Raw genomic sequence first — 19,511 nt, 5'->3', positions numbered from 1 at the left:
GATGATTCATTGACCTTATTTCCAGCTTTACAATTTCATTGTGTTGGTTAAAAAAAAGTATTCAGTGCGTCTTAGTTCATGTTTACCTTCATCATTTCTTGGTGTTTTTTATGAAGACATCATAATAAATAACATTTGTTGTCTGTATGGGTTTTGCACCACAATAAGTAAGATCATATGAATGCAAGATGAGGGGCCCACTCAACATTTACTTTGCAGGAGACATTTCACCTGATTTCGCGTCACGTTTCATAGAGTTGTTGATGTACTTTTTGGTTTGGTCCCTTAGTTCCTTCGGTATTTAATTGTTCTTTTTATTGCGAATCGATTTTGTTCTTGTTTATCGACGTTGCAGTTTAATTTTTCCTTAATTAATGTTTTAAGAAGGTTCCCTAGTTGTTCTTTAATATCGTACCGACACAAAGCAACAGGCAATCATTGTCGAAGTTTGTTCTGGAGAATGAAGACTATTTCATCCAATACAAAACACATTAGGCACCGCAAGTTCGTAAGCGTCAGAAGTCCATACTCAAATAGCACGTATTAGTTCCTTTCATTATTTGCTTTGCTGTTAAGGGGAGACATTTTTCAAGAATGACACAAAGAGCAAAGACAACTTGAATATTTATTTTGAAAATATTGAATTTTTTGTATGACAAATGCACTATATTAAAAAAAGGACATAAATAATTTTGATAATGAAGAATCTGTTACTTAATTGCTGTGGATACATTATATCAAAGATGTCTGATGCTTGGCAAGGACAGATTGTTTTCATCCAACATTGCTTATAGTATATACCAAACATTGAACTGAGAATAAATCACTGCACACAGAGTTTCTTTAAATTCTGTAAAAGAAATGCTCCATCTCAACCATAATACAGTATGAAGCATTTATGGCATTTAACAAAAAGGCTGCGGGCTAGGAATTGATTTTTGGTACATTGTTTGGTATTAAAAAAAAGTGATTTTATCATTCTGATCTTAACTTCTGTCCTGGTTTAAGCTTCCCGCCCTTTCAATTCTACACTATCAAATTATGTTTACTTCAAATTCTATACGGAGAACAACATAACCAGGCTATGTAGTAACGAAAAGCTCAATTATAATCAGGATTTAAGAAGTACTCATATCATGCAGGTATTATAATAAAAACTCAATTAATTACCAGAATTTATCATGTACTCATATCATGCAGGTATGCACTTCACATAATACATTTTGAATTGGTTATATCTTGTGGTACTTTTGTGTAATTTTATATGCTTTAGTGATCACAAAATATGAACATGAATTATGGTATCTCAGTACATAATGCATCAACTGAAATATTCTCAAAATTTCAAAATTATTGTTTGTTGTTTCAACTTTATTTCTATTTTCCATAACTAAACCCCAAAGAACCACCTTTTATTATCCTGTGACTCCCCAACAAATAATACTACAGTAAGACAGGTCAATGAATCAAGCGCCTGCACTATCTGAAATGAATTTATATATTCTGTCATGTTAAAAGGGAGATAATCCAGGAATAATACAGGAGATGCATATACGCTATTCAAAATCAGTTTAGTTTTTGCAACAACAAAATTCAAAGCCTTAGAAAAAGAAAAAAAAAGAAAAAAAACCCATTTATAATTGGATACATTTGACACACAACTGATAAAAGATCAAATTCAACGGTCCGAATTTAACTGATTCTTATTCTGTTTCTGAGATATTACAACAAGGAAAGTTGATTGGTTCTATGAATAAAATAAATGTTGTGATAGTAGTATCATTATACGATGGCCTTACTTAAAATTGATATCTACATTTTTAATTAAAATTAAGATTTCAAATGCAAGAATTACATTTTTATACATAATAACTTTTAAATCCAAACTCAATATTTGAAAAATAATTCATGACCAAAATCATTTACAGCATCTTCACAAAATTCGGTCCAAACTCCTAACCAAACAAAAAAATATATAGCATGCAGTACTACAAGATATATCTTTTAATATACAAGTTCTCCTGTCCCTTATTTGTTTTTAATTTGATACCAGTCTGGCATAAAGATGTTCTTTTATCTTGGTTTGACAAACATGAAGACAGGGTGTCATCATCAATACTGCTTGATTAAGCCAACCTGTCTGCTTACGAAATACAACCAATTATTTTCAATATAGCAGTATCAACATTAACTCATTCACCCCTGAAGACACAATTGATCTCTTTAGGTTTAAAGGTTGGAATAGTTCATTATGAAATATCAGGGTGAACAAGTTAAAATACCATACAATTGACTGTTCACAATTTGAGAAAAATACATGATTGGGAAAATTAGGCACTGTTCAATTTTCAAACATATGAAATGTTTTTTTTTTGAATATGTTACTCTTCATAAATACTTCAAAGTTTAACGACAAAGAAATTAAAACCATACTACAAAAGGTATGGGTAGCTTTTTCTGTATTTTCGAAGGGGGGTAATTGACTGATGAGATTTGATATCCTTATAAGCGTTTTCAACAGTTGTCTGCATTAGATGTCATCATAATTTTGTATTCCCGTGTAAGATGTGATAGTTGAAATGTGATCTTTTTTGGTCATGCCAAACTGAAACAAGTCTTGAATATACATGTGTTGATATTTTAATAGCACTTTAACACAAAACAAACTGTGAACTACACCTTTACATGTTAAACAAGAAAATCCATCCTCTTTTACATGTAGACTAATATATTATAAACATTCCAAGGAGATTTTTAACAATGATCATGCTATGAAATTATTAAAATGAACCCAAATATTTAATAATAATCAACCAAAATTTTATTAACTTAAATAACAAAAATATTTAAATAACAGGTAGTTAAACCGTTATATTTGCTTTATCTCTTATTTGATATTCAAGTGTTGTACACAAGTATGGTCTTTTCCATGCACTTAAACAAGTTTGCAATTTTACATTAAAAACGAAACCTGGCTTATATAATTAGCTTATAAAGCATAGATAACTCATTACTTCGTATATTGTTATTGTATTCCATTGATACCTAGTGGACAAAAAACCTGTTTTCAATGAAATGCGTTCTTGCTAAATATAATATATATTCCCAAAATCATCTTCATTAGTGTGCTTTTCAAACTGTGTTGACTCAAATAACATTCAACCCTTGCTCGGTACACAACATCGGAAATCAAATAACAAAAAAAATCATATTATGAAGGGCCCAACATCCTAATGCCAACACTTTCCTTTAGATATAGGCAGTGATCAATCTACAATTTATTGTCATAGGTCCTTTTCAACTGTTTTGCTAAAAACAATGGGCCCCCAGTGTTGAATTTAAGTATTACCAGAAATTCTATGAATTCAATTAAAATTCTACGAGAATAGGACTCTGAACTCGTATGTAGATTTATCACTCTATAGGCAAACATTTCAAGAGAAAATGGTCAAAACTTATTATCTCGCACTTGAGAAACTTCAGACATATAATCCTGATTTCTCTATATTATTTCTGGAGTCCTGTTTCTCCACTTTCTTTATATGCACTAGTTTAAACGGCTTAGTAGCTGAAACTCTCATAGTTACTTGAGACAATTGCCATACAGATTTTAAGTAAATGATTACCTCATTGTGATTCGCTACTACAACTAACACTGATCCTCTAGTCCGGGACTAGTAGATTTCAGCAAGAACTAGGGAATCACTTATCTAACTTGTCCTTTGGACTTGTGAAAAGATATATTACCACAATATCACTTGATAGATCTATAGATAATAAAACAAGAATATTCCTTTAAGATTTTTTTTTTAAAACACAAATATAATGCATAATATTTGTCTAAATTTTAGTAAAACTAGCCCTGTGGAGTACCAAGAAAAACAAATGGCAAGTTGGTGTCTAACCCTGTAAAGATATGAAAATATTTTGCTTCTGAACACATTGAACACTTTATTGCGCACCAGAAATTACTTTAAACTTCATCCAGCTCATTGACTGCTCAAATAACAAAATTTGACTCCAAAACAGAAATTCATAACAGATTGACTTTGTGAATTGTTTAGATTGTAGTTCCCTGGAAGCACGGCTGCCTTCAGTCATCATAGCTTCTGATAACATCTACAGCATCATATGGGAGGTCAGTACGAGATGGGTACACCACTTTCATGGTCCCTTCATAGTCCAATATACGGACTTGTTCAACTACAAGTCGTTTGGGGGTGCTGTTGTCAGGCTCAGGCCCAGCACTTGCTTCATCACCACTTCCCTTTCTGGCCCTAGCTCCACATCCCATCTCCAGCATCTTGAATAGCAGTTCATCCATCGCTTTCTTACACACGTCTAAGCTAGTGGAACTGGTCACCTCTATAAACAACCCAGTTGTTTCTTTGGAAATCTAAACAAAAGATAAAAGAAACTGTAAAACATACAACAAATAAAAGACAAAGTTTGCTGTTTAAGAAAATACTGTTTTTTCTCCATACGCTACTACAGCAAGAATATGAACCTCAATGCTGAATGCAATGGCTAATGTACTTACAATGTCAATGTGACACAAGAGTAACAAAAGAACGGGTGTTATAATGATGTTTTTGAGCCCTGCCATTTCAAGATTTGTTAATATTCAAATAATGTGTCAATACTTTGCCTTCTATAAATACAAGTGTATCTAAATCTGATTGAAGACCTCTGTCTATAAATATTATCTGACTTTGAAGGATGCCTGTCTATGACTATTATCTTATTATAAAGATAGATCTACAAGAATCGCCTCACTGGGGAAGGTGCCTGTCTATAAATATTATCTGACTTGCGAAGACGCCTGTCTTGTAACAATAACAATCTATAAATACTGTTCTACCCAATTTAGGTGACCATGGGTGTCTGTCCAAAAGCCAAAGGTTGATTTTTCTGGTTTTAGAGGGTCTGAGTATCGTAAGGGATAAACTAATAAAACTTTTTTCTTACAATAATGTTAAAATGCATTAGATAGATCAATAGATCATATTTTACGAGGATAAGTTCAAAAAAGAGGCCCTCTGGGCCTGTATTGCTCACCTGGATAATAAAGCATTCATGGAAAATTATTGGCCCTGCCCCTCTGCATCCAGAGACTTACCCTACGTTTATGCAAAATTGTGTCCCCTTTACCAAGGGATGGTCAAGACTAAATTTGGATAAAACAGTAAAGAAGAGAGATTTTAGAGATTTAAACCTCAAATTCCCCTATTGGGCCCTGCCCCTCTGCACCCAGAGGAGCCACAGCCTCTTTTAAAAAAAAAATTGTGTCCCCTTTGCCTACAGATGCTCCAGGCCAAATTCGGATAAAATACCTCCAAAAGTACAGAAAAAGGATTTTAAATGTTTACACCTCAAATTCCCCTATTGGGCCCCGCCTCTCTGCACTCAGAGGAGCCACACCCTCTGTTGATACAAAATTGAGTCCTCTTTGCCCAAGTATGCTCAAGGCCAAATTTGGATAAATACCTCCAATAGTACAGAAGAAAGATTTTAAATGTTTAAACCTCAAATCCCCCTATTGAGCCCCATCCCTCAGCCCCCTGAATAGCCACACCCTTCGTTTATACAAAATTGAGTCCCCTTTGCCCAAGGACGCTTCAGCCCAAATTTGGTCAGAATCAATATAGCTGTTCAGGACTAGCATGGTTTTAAATGAAAAGTTGACAGACGGACAGACGATGGACCAGGTGAGCTAATAAACAATCATATCTGAAACAATTAATTTGTACTTTCTTAAGAGGACATACAGGAATAAGGGGTCATGCTGGTCTTTTCTATCACGAAAACATTTTCATTTTTCAAATAACTGCATGAATAACAGAGGAATGTCTTCAATACCTTAGCTGTCCAGAGACTATAATTTTCAAGGCATATTTTGTTGTGATGTTTATTAGCATATTTAACATTTTGACAATCACTTTTTTGAAATGCTTGTAGCCTGTATAGGATGCAAGAAACTTTATTTAGATTCACATACATGTACATATAAACAAGAAACATAACCTCTTGTGAGCTATTAGTGCAACAAACAATGGAAAACAACAAAACATTATAATATCACATGAAACAGGGGTAATCACGGATAGCTTATTCATATAGCTTTAAATCTTATCTCAATGTTAGAAAAAGTATCATATCTAAGGTTTCTAAGTGTCAAAAACAAAAATCCCCTAGGAATCCCCTAACTACAGAGGCTTCCAAAGACATGACACTTTCGGGACATTAAAAATTAATAAGAACAGAGTTATGATATGAAATTAATATTAAAATAAAACAAAACAGCATGATGTGGTAACATTAAAAATAAGACACTCAAAGAAGACATAATTTAAAAGTTACCACTTGCATATCACACAAGTATTACTTCTGACTATAAAGGCCTGTTACCCATGCAAGATAGACTTAGGTGCATTTAACATTACCTTGGTCTTATCACTGTTTGTAATGGGTGGAAATGAGATGACATCACCATCACTGTCTAACAAACACGGATATTGCACTTTGTCTTTCAGTAAATCCAGATACCTGAAAACCAAGAATTTCAAATTATGTTCGGTAAACCTACAGATATATAATTTTTAGATAAAGTATTTTGATTATAATTATGTATCTGCGGTAAGAACTTTCATCAGACTCCAGATAGTTCACCAATGAGCTTTGTCTTACAGCTTAAGTTTACTGTAGCTGAGGCTTACAATGTTACAAGTGTTTATATATACAGTGTCACTGGCATCCAATATCTATCAGACTGGTATATCATACAATTACATTTTGTTAGTTGAAAAAAAACAAGAAAAAAACGAAAAAAAACACATTTGGTTTATTTACTGACCCTTAAACATTTAATCCAATCTCATAAAAAGTATGCTAAAAGTCAAAATCCCTTTTCAATAAACTTTCAAAAGTTATTTAAATTAACATATTTCCATGTAATTTGTATATGCGATTTAAAGTAAAACATAGAGAACACACAATTTATCTATATAACAGGGCTTCAGATTGTTGGTGCACCTACATCGTTACAAAGAATATTGAAAATGATACGCATGTTTTTAAACCCATGGGCCCTCTTGGCGTGGTTTAATTGTTTGAGTGATTTATTCAAAGCTATTCATTATGAAAATTAAAGAAGCCTACCACCCAAGAGACACGATGACAATGACAACATGCTTGGGGTAGTGACGTTAAAGATCAACCAATCAACAAACTGTACTGATCTGGACCAAAAACATCATTCTCATTTGTTGATTAGTCACTCCTGTGTAACTTACAAAATGGTGTTGCTCAGGTGGGGAATTTTGAACGATTGAAAATTGAGGACTCTACTGACAAAATGTAGCAGATGTTGGTGATAATAAAGTTTTTGAAAGTTTTCGATCAATAAATATCCCATTTTTCAATGTATGAGGTGTATTGTGTCATAGTAGGATCTTGCTGTCAGTTTCTCAAAACTCTCCGATACCAAATGGTGTCGGAGAATTCCACATTTTCCATGAAGTGCATTTTTGCCCCACATCAGACATCTATTAAAATTTTTAAAGTCTAGTGTCACGGCCAGAAAAAATTCCGGCTAATGAAAATGATGACACAAAGTTGCGTAATAATTGAAAATTGTCTAAAATGGTTTTATTTCAAGTGTGATTTAATTTAAATTCCATTTGAAAAGAAACGGTAAAAAATATATACCAGGTAAAACAAATTACATTTTTATCAATTTCAAATTTGACACAGATACTTTCAATGTATATACATACAAAACATCATTTTAAATTTTCAGTTTCATGGGTCATATGGCCAACTGTATAAAGAACAATCTGAAGCTCTGGTACACATGTAAGCCTTACTGATGAATCCCAGACAGTGCGTTTCGTTTCTTCTCTCTCCTGTAGTCCTCAGCCTCCTTCCGCAGATCTGCCACAAGTTTTTCTCCTGATGACTCCTTCTTCTTGAACAGAGGCACAATCTGACAACACAAAAAGAAACAACATGTATTATAAAGATAAAAAAGGAAAGCAAGAATGTACAAACAGTTTAATTAAAATTTGTCCATATTTGCCTGCAGAGTTAATCACCTCAAATTTCCATTGAACTTCTGGAAATGTTCATTTTTTTAGTTCTACCAGTATCATATTGGTACCAACCGAATGAAAATAATTATAATCCTGACACTACACTAGTAACATTGTGGTGAAATTTAAATATATAAGGTGTATTGATGAAGATGATAACAACGCATTCTGCAATGTTTACGGCATTTTATATCAACAATAGAGCAGAATTGATCAGTCTTTCATGAGATACCTTCACAGAGACGTGAAATGTTACCTAAACAAAATCCATTCAAGTGATTGGAAACTGTCAGGTTGTGCAAGTATTTAAAGGCACAACTAATGTGCAGTACACCATGTTTACGAATTTGAAAATACTGCAAAGGAAAGTACTCTGATACCTTGGTCCTGCTTTTTAAAATTTCCTCATATATGTATGAAATGTAAAATTGATAGATTCAAAAATGAGCTGTTAGTATTTTAGCTTTACTTTGCTGTATCCAGAGCTTACAATGTTATAAGTGTTTAAACAGTGTCGCTGGCATCCAGATTTTGTTGAGATCAAACAGACTGGTATCATAAAATAAAGTTAAACAAAACAAGAAACTGCCAATGGCGATATGGCTGGACTGCTACAGTACATTTTTTCATGCAAAGCATCACATGTGATAAGCATCCTAGTTGATGTAGGACAAGAAGTTACTTGGTAAGTGACCTAAACCAATCTTCTTAACCATAGTGCAGATGGGGCCTGACCTCAACCGAACTTCTAAACTTGGTCAGTCAAGTGGAAAATGTAGGTCAAAAGCAGCATCCTTAGCATTGCATGTGATTAGCATCATTAAATACATAAGCCATGCAAACTATTCACTTGGAAACTGAGCTTAACCATTCCTCTTAACCTTAGTGCAGACAGAGGGAAAGACATACAGACAGACGGATGGGAATCCCCAATCTATTTATAAGCCCTGATTGCGTTTCACATTAAAAACAGCTTGCACATTTGGTTTATACTCTTACTAATTGATTACCTTGCATACTCTAAGGTATCAAGTCAAAGGGTAAAGAATACACACATCTACCACTGTATATAAACCGGTACTTGCTCTCTTTTACCACAAACTTTGAAATAATAGTGATACATGGACCACAATCTAACTGGTCTATAATACAAACAATTCCTGGTTAGGTTGTTTGGTTTGTTTGTGCTTCACATCCTTTGAACAGCTATGGTCATTTATGGACATGCCAGGTTTTGTTGACGGAGGATAACCGGATTACACATAGAACAAGAAGCCCAGAGGGCCTGTATCGCTCTCCTGGATATCTAAGCAATCATGGCAAAATATTCTCCAAATGACATCCAAGGGAATATGCCAGACCCCAATGCCTATTCATGTAGTATGTCTGTATTAGATTTTTCATGCCCAGCAATTTAATGGATGGTTATGGGATGGGGATCTCAACTGCTTCCAAGCTGTATCTCAGAAACTAGGTCCCTAGGGTTGTGGCCAGACCCCAGGATCAATTCTAATATCATGACTGCATTCGTCTCTTTATGCTCAGCATTTGTATATATAGTTTTGGGGTGGGGATCTCAACCATTTCAAAGTTATGAACCAGGGACTATGTCTCCAAGGGTGCGGCCAAACCCTAGGGCCATCCTTGAAGCAAGTGTGCATTCTTCTCTTTATACTCAGCCAATGTATATATGGTTATACGGTGGGGATCTTAACCATTTCCAAGTAATAAACTGTTTTGGGCCCCACCCCTTAGGCGGGGGGGTTAGCCCCACCATTTCTACAATTTTGAATCCCTGCCTCCCATGAATGCTTCCGACCAAATTTGATTGGTATCCATGGCATAGTTCTACAGAACAAATCGTTTATAGCAATATAGCCAAATTGCCCCCTTTTGGCCACGCCCCTCAGCCCCCTGGGGGGTCAGCCACACCATTTGTACAATTTTGAATCCCTGCCTCCAATGAATGCTTCCGACCAAATTTGATTGATATCCATGGCATAGTTCTACAGAAGAAATCGTTTATAGCAATATAGCCAAATTGCCCCCTTTTGGCCACGCCCCTCAGCCCCCTGGGGGGTCAGCCACACCATTTGTACAATTTTGAATCCCTGCCTCCCATGAATACTTTTGATCAAATATGATTGATATCCAGTACAGTACTCTCCTAACAAGTATTTCTGTCAAATATGAGCAAACTCCATAGAAAACATTGGAAGGTATGGCCTATTTTGTATATTTCCTATATAAACTATACTAAATTGCACCCCCTCACCAGGGGCAACCCCCCCGGGGGGCCTAGGAGACATGAAAATCACAAATTTTATAAACCACCCAAACGCTTTTATATCTATGGGTAGTATTTGTTCCTCGCATTTTTGTAACTTAAGAATTAGATTTTTGAAATTTTCCTAAATTCCCCCTTTTCGGCCCTGATCCCCTAGGGGGTCAGGCTCATAATTTTTTTACCTGCAGACCCCCTCCCCCTAACAAGTATTTCTATCAAATATGAACAACTTCCGTTCAAAACAAGGTAGATATGGCCTATTATGTTTATTTCCTATATAAACTATACTAAATTTCACCCCCTCACCAGGGGCAAACCCCCCGGGGGGCCTAGTAGACATGAAAATCACAAATTTTATAAACCACCCAAACGCTTTTATATCTATGGGTAGTATTTGTTCCTCGCATTTTTGTAACTTAAGAATTAGATTTTTGAAATTTTCCTAAATTCCCCCTTTTCGGCCCTGATCCCCTAGGGGGTCAGGCTCATAATTTTTTTACCTGCAGACCCCCTCCCCCTAACAAGTATTTCTATCAAATATGAACAACTTCCGTTCAAACCAAGGTAGATATGGCCTATTATGTTTATTTCCTATATAAACTATACTAAACTTCACCCCCTCCCCAGGAACAAACAGGGGGGGGGGGGGCTAGGAGACATGAAAATCGCAATTTTTATAAACCACCCAAAGGCCTTTACAACTATGAGTAGTATTTGGTTTTAGCATTTCTGGAAATGGAGAAGTTTTTTTTAATCTTTTCTTAATTTTCCCCTTTTTGGCCCCTTACTCAGCCCCCTAGGGGGCCACACCCATATTTCATAAATGTATTGAGCCCCTGGTCCCAAGGACGCTTCATATCAAATTTAGTTCAAATCCAATCAGTCGTTCAGGAGATAAAGGCTTTTAAAGGGAAGAGTTGACCCAGGACGCTGCAATACGGCATAAGCTCACTTGTCCTTCGGACAGGTGAGCTAAAAACCACTGACCTGCAGCCAGTACCTTGCAACTGACCCACGAAGGCCTCAAACTTGCGACCCAGTGGTGGAGGGTTAGTGATCGTAAGATAGTCAGACACCTTAACCACTCGGCCACTGTGTCCCCCTGGTTAATTGTGTGGTTGCAGCTTGGGAAGGGAGGTCATCTGGTAGTTTCCTGTAATACTACAGTACATCAATTTGTTTACCTTCAAATTAGGTGGGAACATGGCATCATAGGTCAGGGGTTGTTTGACACTCTTCAGGTCATGTGTAGCAATGGTTGCAGCCTGCCTCTTCTGACATACTCCATCATGAAGTTTCGTCTGGAAACATTGAAGATTATGCCAAAAATGTACATGCATGTTTGAGTTAATATTTTTAACTGAAACATGGTAAACATCCAGTTATAATGTTTGTTCTAAAAAAAAACGCCTTGCTGTTCATCTAATAAACTTAACAGGCCATTCACACTCGGCCTTATTCAAAAAGCTGAGAAAATTCAGTGATATTCCAAATGATTTTTTTCCCAAATCTTTAATACACACCCTTACAAATTATGGTAGTTGTCCATTATGGATATAATTAAAAGCATAATTATTAGTTACTAAATTTGAATTATTTTTAATCTAGCCAGAATATAAAAAAGGAGTTAAAAAAATCAAACGTGAAATTACACTAATGAAACAAACATCTGTAACTAGGTTTAGACTTTGACACTGACTGATCTTTTACCCTTAAATTTGTGGCCTGCTGGGCCCCAGTTTTTGTTTGCCTTTATATGTCTGATGTTTAGAAATTCAAGATATAAGCAGCGATTTCGGCAATTCAATTTTTTTTCTATAAATGGTGCCAGTGAATGAAAAATTGAATCAAATGGCTTTAAAAACTGTCAACTTGTAATACTAGTAGCTAAACAATACACTGGAACTGATCAGAATCTGCGATAGAGCTTCTAGATTTCATTTTTTTCCCAGGGAAGCATACATGTAGCTATACCGCAGGAAGAATATCATGTTCATCAATTCATAATCAGCTCTCCCTGACCATTCAGAAGGGCCTGGTGGCCCCCAAATTTCTTTTTTTAGTAAGCCCATACACATGCATATATCTCCCTATAGGTAACAAAGTTAAAGTCTGTAACCACATTTTGCATATAAAATATTACCTATGTTTTAAATAATATCTGAAGATGAAATTGAAAGCATTCATGTCGCACAACCCTCTGTTCCTCTTAGCTTATTGACATTTTCTTTATATATATAACAGGAAAAAGAGAAATACAACAACCAGCCCAAGGTTCAAACTCCGAAATCTAGACAGAGGCTCTAACCAATCAAGCTACCTGGTCGCCGAAGATCGACCAAGTCCAGTTTCGCCATATATTCATGTGTACAAAAAATTGTCATTACCTGTAAAGTTATGAAGTTTTTGAACATGTTCACCGACTGCTGGAAATCAAGCTCTCGGACAATACAGCAAACAATGTATTGCCTAACTGACATAACTGCTGGTTTCAACTGCACTGTACATCCTGCCTCGGCTGCTTCGGCAAAATGTAGAATGTTTATCATGTTTTTTATGATGTCCTGGACCTCTGTCTGTTCCTTTTTCCCACCTTTCTTTTTCTTTCCTTTCCCCTTCTTTCCAGCTTGTTCCTGTTCTTTCTTTAACTGTGTTGCTAGGTAATCTAAGACAGATTTGGTCCCACACTGATCAACCATTTTTCCAAATCTCCTATCTTTAAATTTATTTCCTTTCAAATTAAGTTCTTTGAGTTTTGCACATTCACTCATTTCTGACGGGACCTCTAGTAACTTGTTGTCTGACAAATCTAGTGTATTCAAATGGGGCAAATCAACTATATCTGCAGACAATTCAGTGATGCCGTTGTCGTTTCCTACAATCTTGCTCAAGTGTACAAGACTTGAAGAGAAAATTCCTTCTGGCAGTTCCTCTAGCTGGTTGTGTGAGATATTGAATATGTGTAAAGCCCCTAGAGCTCCAACAGCTGGAAACTCGGATAACTTATTCATTGATACATTCAATGTTTGCAAATTTGTAAGGGGAGAAATATCACCTGGAAAAGAAGTGATCTGATTGTTTGAAACATCCAGAAGTTTAAGCAATGTCAGGTTCGTAATTTCATTTGGTACAGATGTTAGGCTGTTGTTGTGCAATACCAAATCTGTGAGATTGGTCAGGAGGCCGACACCACTTCCAACGTCTGAAAGGCATGTTTTTGAGATTTTTAGAAAATTTAACAAAGATAATTTGAAAAGATCTTCATCAATACCACCATCCTGGATCCTGCGACTGATTTCCTGTCCGTGAAGAGTGAGTTCTCGACGATTTTCAGAGGCTGCCAGCTGAACCTCTGGCCATGTGGTAGCCATTGCAATTTTTTAATTTTCTAAAGCTTCCGGGTGATCAAGATGCGACTTGTATAACATTTGAGTCGGATCGCAACAATAATCCGGAATATATCAGAGAGACCAAAATCTGTGCTGAGACTTTTATTTTAAGTAAAAAACCAGGATACCTAAACTAACCAGACTTGTTTTATTCATCACTTTTTAGAGTTCGCTCTCTTTAGGGGATGAAATTGTAGCAACTTTGCTTTTTCCAAGATAAACAAAAATACCTCTTTTAAATTGGATATCATGCAGTTATCTATATTTTCCCGGTTTTTCTCCTTCTAAAATATGTTTAAATTCACATATATTAAAATGTATGTTAAATGGTTATAGTGTTAAAAAAATATCAATGTGAACATTATGTAAAATATGTATGCAAAATTGAAAGTAAATATACCTGAAATCGTTTACGACCGGCAAGAAAATACATACAGGAAACGACAATTCACATGTTTTGTGTATAATACCATTTGATCAAAACTGAATGATAAAGCCGTTGACAATTTTTGCTAACTTTTTTAGTCCAGTCAGGTATTCTTAAAATTCTTGCATAGTTATTCGTGATTCAGCTAGTTATCAACCTGAGAAAAGGGCATTTTGAATGTGGACGAAATACCAGCCCCCCCCCCCCCCCCCCCCTGTTTAAGAGTGGTTCCGGGGTAATTACAGTTGTAGAAATCCATGTTTTAATGCATATCACTTTTTCTATGAATGTCAACATCAAAATGATATGAGGCGCTTTTCCGAAATAATAAAATATTTTTGTTTTATCACTCTGCACCAACAGGGGACATATTTAGGTACGTGCATCTATACGACGTTACGCGCGATGTTGGTCGCCAACCTTGTGTAACGTAAAATGACGTCGTTTTAATCATATATGACGTTGCTTTTTAGATGTTTTATTATATTTTGCATTCTTTTGTGTGACTCCCATGTACGCTTTCGTGCGGAAAAAAGGAATGATCAACATGAGCCTCATAAACTAGATTATAAACCATTAAAATCAAAAGATCGCGTATTTTACCTTCAGAAAAAATACTTTTGTAAGGAAAGCCAAGTAAAAAATGGAAACACCGGGATGCATACTATGTATATTAATAATGTAATAAGGATTTATTTAGCAAGAACGGTTAAACGACGCCAGTTTCCAGAGTAAACAGCGTCCGGATCAGATAGGAGTGGAGTGCTAGAATTCACCAGAGGAAAACCAATACTAAAGGTCAAATCCGCTATACAATGTTCGGATAAGACAGCGGCCGGTATAGACAGATTATACGGAAGTAACAAGGTAAAAGAGGACAAACTAAATGTAGGTTATTTATTGTTTAAATTTCGGAGCTGTTTGATAAACCCTCATTTGTAGCAACGGTTTGCGTAGGAAACATTATAGTCAAATCATCAAATGAAAGTATATACCCACCGCCCTCAGTGACTTTTGACCTTGTGACAAACACATATTGTATGACGTCATGATGTAAATTTATGAAGCTTTCTGTAACGTCACATACTAGTTGCGAAACCATACTTGCGGAGAGGATCAGTCTCTCCCCCTACTATTTATTTCTCTGATTAAGTCTTGGATTGCCACAATGAATCAGGTTATTCTTCATTTCTTGATATACGTGGTAATGGTGAGTGCCATGCAGTAAGGTCCTGCTGTATATCGGGGACTTACGTGGTAAGTTTGGACACTGTTTTACTCAACTGGGGGGTTGAGACCCAACGTCACTGCAACGAAGTCAGTTCCATAGTGGCGATAGGGATCCTGGGGTGGATATATATACATGTACCTTAATGGTATTCAACAGTGGTCATCAGGGAAAGCAGAGCAAATGCAAATAGAAATGATGAGTAACAACACCACTGAATCCGGTACAGTTTGTTTTGTACATAGTGTACCAGATTCAGTGGTGTTGTTGCTCATCATTTCTATTTCCATTTTTTTTACTCGTAAATAATATATATCTTTTAGATACAAAAGCAGGTTATTGCCGTTTAACACCAGATTTATAGTCGATACAACCATTTAAAGTCAAATACTTCATTATAGGTTGCCATCATCTTCCATTTTTCGGGCTATACATTCAATGCAACATATACAAATGTACTTAGTTAACTTAGTTTATTCTGAACGCAGGCACATTTGCTTCAATATTCAGATTATACTCCATTTAAGATATAATAGAGTTTATAGACAAATGGTCGACATTGACTTTCAAATATCTGTTTTTTCGTAGCTTGAATATGTACATGTACACGACTTTCCTCTGTTGTAACAAACACGTCTGTTTGTATAGGTTCTTCCCTCTGCCGTCACTGCGGAACTGTCCCGTGTCAAGTCAAAAGGAGATGCTTATGGAAGCCATCCGGATCTCGGAAGAGGGACAAAGCTAATTTCGCGGAGCGGTCAAAGGCCATGATGTTGTTCAATTATGGACTAGCGTTGTCCGTGGAACTGACCAAGGAGCTGCCACGGGATGACCTGTACTGGGAAAGGAGATTCTGTGATCGATTTGAGGAGAAGCATATGGTTCTGTTCCCACTGTGCATCCAGCGTCAGATCAACTACTGGTACCCCGTCCCTCGCCAGGTATGTGTTATTTCGAGAAAAATCATCAGTCTTTGCACAAAATAATCCGTTTTAATAAGCTAACTTAAAGCAAAACAAAATATTAATTTGGCCGTTTTTGAGACTGAGATTGGAGATGTTGCAGATTGACAATTTTTCGACATTTATTTAAAATCTCGAACTAAAATAAACATCTCTTATAGTAGTCTTTATAATAACAATTAATTGATTTGGTGCAATAAGAAAATAGTATACATAATCGGTCATTTTCAAATTTAGTACGTAAAGCATGTATATCAAATAGTGAGACCCACCATTATGTTTGCCAGCACAGTATGGGCAATGGGACCCTCATACAGCCGATAAGATCAAGAAGCTGTAAATGGTGCAGAGGCGCTCAGCCAGATTCATCTTTGGCGACTACCATACCACCAGCAGCGCCTCATACATGATATCCCAACTAAACTGGCCCACCCTACAGGAAAGACGTGCCCAGGCTAAGGTAGTGATGATGTGCCGTATCGTACATGGCCTAGTGGAAGTGTCAACTACATACCTGATTCCATCTGCCGAGACGGCACCATCTCAAATTCCTGGTGCCCTTCTCACGTACAAAGACCTCCAGACAGGTTTTTATAAACCAAAAAATAGAGAGACAGCGACATACACAGATACACAGATTTATTAAACAAAATACATACAATTGGTACAGCATATACAATCCTTTGACAGTCAGCTCGTACTTTAAAGATGCATGGTTTGAAGTTGTAGTTGCATAGTTCATAGCTGAATGTTTGCGTTCACTACCTTTGGCGGGAGGTTGTTGCACATGCCAACAGTTCTTTGTATGAACGAATATTTTCGAATATTTAACCTCGAATACTCTTTATATATTTTAAGGGTGTGACCTCGTGTATTTAAGCATTCTTTAATTGTAAGTACGTCTGCGACTCGTGTGTCATATTTGTCATCTTACCCTATCATTAACTATTGGTACGGTAACTAAAGAGTAAGCGTGATAAAGCTGACAAAGAGGTTAGGGTAGGGTTTAGTTCGCCGTTAGATTTAGACTCTCTCTATTAGACAAATAGACAGAGTTATTAAAATTTTGCGGTTTACTTTTTTGATCCGAACCAACGCAGTACTATCGGTATGGGAAATGCACAGATTGTATCGACTTTTGGCCCATTACTATATACGGCTAATGTTATTTGTGCTTTATTTATAGAAGGACCGACAAAGCAATCGTCTTTTGTTATAGTAATACAATTGTTTCATTTCTTTGTAAAGGACCAAAAATGTAATTGATTATCCCATAATGTTCCATTTAAAGGTATGCCCTAGATTACTTAACAAGTACATTGTACACGTACTTAAGTATATGTCAAACGCCAAGCACACTGGTATATTGTATAAAACGCCCATCACAGCGGAGTCGCTTATGGATCCCGTTGAGGCAAGCGTGATCAATTTTTATTTTCAACAATTTTTATTCTAACGTCTGCTAAATATCGATGATTTGAATATTATGAACACACTTGTCGATACAGAGCTTGGTCGTTCTGTTTTTGTTGTCGCTCGCCATGTCTCTGAACCATAGAAAAGTACTGATTTCACTTTGCTATTCAATATTACTATTTTCATAATTCTGAATATTTACCGTGACCTAACAACCGATAATGAGTGAAATGAAGGCTGTCTTGTTTTTTTTTTGTATATCCTTACTACGATATCTGGATTCGTCCCATCAATTCTACCCTCTATACTTCAAGTATACGTCAAGCAAATATACTTTTTTTTCTTCTTCTATTTCTTCAGTGCTTTGCTTGATATTGTTCTCGTTCCATGAATTCACTCCTCTATTTGCAGCTGTTTCTTCCAAACCCGTTGTTTTTATTTATTGCATTTGTACGTATCTGTTTTAAGTCAAAGCCCCAACCCACGGACATCCAAGGCCTAATTGTTTCACGGGAGGTCACTAAATCCATTACTCTTTCGATTGGCTATCTTTTTCATCATTCAGTCAATAACTTATATCCCTTCCTTATTCCGATCTGACCTTTGCACCGTTCTGTGATGTCCCATGTTAACAATACTTACAAGCCATTATTTGGTCACGAATAAAATACTTCAGGTGAAAGTAATGTATATTTATGACATGCCGCTATGTCTCATTAACTTCCACAGTGTCTCTCTGTCTCGATTATTGGATGCCTCCTCAAGGTCGATAATGTTAATGGATTTGTTCAATTTAGTCAACTACAATTGTACAGTGAATGACAATAATTTTGTAAATTTTTTAATTAATTTACAAGAAATGTCTTTTCAGAGAGAAAAATATCAACAGAATACCGAAGTGTCAACAAACCATAATTTGAAAGACCAATTTAAGCTTAAAACCGATAAAACAAGAGCAAAACATGAACAAAAGAAATATTCACAAGGAGACCATTGAAAACGGTACAATGAGAATAAGACCAGGTGTTTCGGAGAGGTAAGCGTTTTCTGTTTCATCGACAACATCCACCGTACAAATCTAAGTCAAATCCAAGTAAGTTCACGTCATCAGAGTGAATTCGGGTAGTGACAACAAAACCACAAGACACTCTATAAATTATATACATCTTATGAGTAACATAATAAACATGAACCAACATATCATACAAAGAAACTGCAAACATCCCTATTTCACCGTTGTTTGTTTTATCAAATTCATTGTTTATAGACTATTATAACTGACATGACAGTGTTACCTATCCATAACATCAGTGTTGTGCTAAATATTTCGGTAGAGTTTAGACTTCGAGAAAATTTAGTCAAAACACGCATATAACGACCCCCTTTCCCCACAACGTGTAACCTGTTTACATTGTCTAGATCATTTCCGTTAAAATACATATCTTATTCAAAGTTCTGTCCCTAACGATCTTCAGCTTTTTTACAAAAGTAACTACTCACGACAATCATCAAGTGCGTTATTGATTTATTTTTGCATGCGTGTTACAGTTATTGTTCATGGTCTATACGGACCTTACCTGGATAGGAACCACCTTAATTTCCATCTACAGGAGTAACCTTTTGTAAAGGTGCGTTGCCATGTGTGCGTTATGTATTTTTAAGATACAAGGTGGGTAGACTCTGCTGGTGGATTTCTTATTCCCCGAGGTTTG

General features: G+C 36.0%; 1 protein-coding gene across 1 annotated transcript; it reads right to left on the bottom strand.

The window, feature by feature from the left end:
• Positions 1-374: 374 nt before the first annotated feature.
• On the bottom strand, positions 375-13,753 carry LOC110457687 (leucine-rich repeat-containing protein 47-like). Its single transcript, XM_021509046.1, has 5 exons — positions 12,765-13,753; positions 11,562-11,678; positions 7,866-7,984; positions 6,444-6,546; positions 375-4,396 (listed from the first exon to the last, which is right to left on the bottom strand). Exons 1-5 carry the CDS (start codon positions 13,746-13,748, stop codon positions 4,094-4,096), a joined length of 1,626 nt encoding a protein of 541 aa, XP_021364721.1. The 5' UTR covers positions 13,749-13,753; the 3' UTR covers positions 375-4,093.
• Between the last annotated feature and the right edge of the window lie 5,758 nt (positions 13,754-19,511).

Source organism: Mizuhopecten yessoensis, unplaced genomic scaffold (assembly GCF_002113885.1).
Source record: "Mizuhopecten yessoensis strain PY_sf001 unplaced genomic scaffold, ASM211388v2 scaffold9299, whole genome shotgun sequence".
Classification (NCBI taxonomy): domain Eukaryota; kingdom Metazoa; phylum Mollusca; class Bivalvia; order Pectinida; family Pectinidae; genus Mizuhopecten; species Mizuhopecten yessoensis.
This window is presented reverse-complemented; position numbering and strand designations above follow the sequence as displayed.

Excerpts from the sequence above, each read along its gene's own strand:
- LOC110457687 (XM_021509046.1), bottom strand. The coding sequence starts at position 13,748 with ATGGCTACCACATGGCCAGAGGTTCAGCTGGCAGCCTCTGAAAATCGT. Across the intron at positions 11,679-12,764 it reads AAAACTTCATAACTTTACAG|ACGAAACTTCATGATGGAGT; the intron begins GTAATGACAATT and ends CAATGTTTCCAG. Across the intron at positions 4,397-6,443 it reads CAAACAGTGATAAGACCAAG|ATTTCCAAAGAAACAACTGG; the intron begins GTAATGTTAAAT and ends TCTTTTGTTTAG.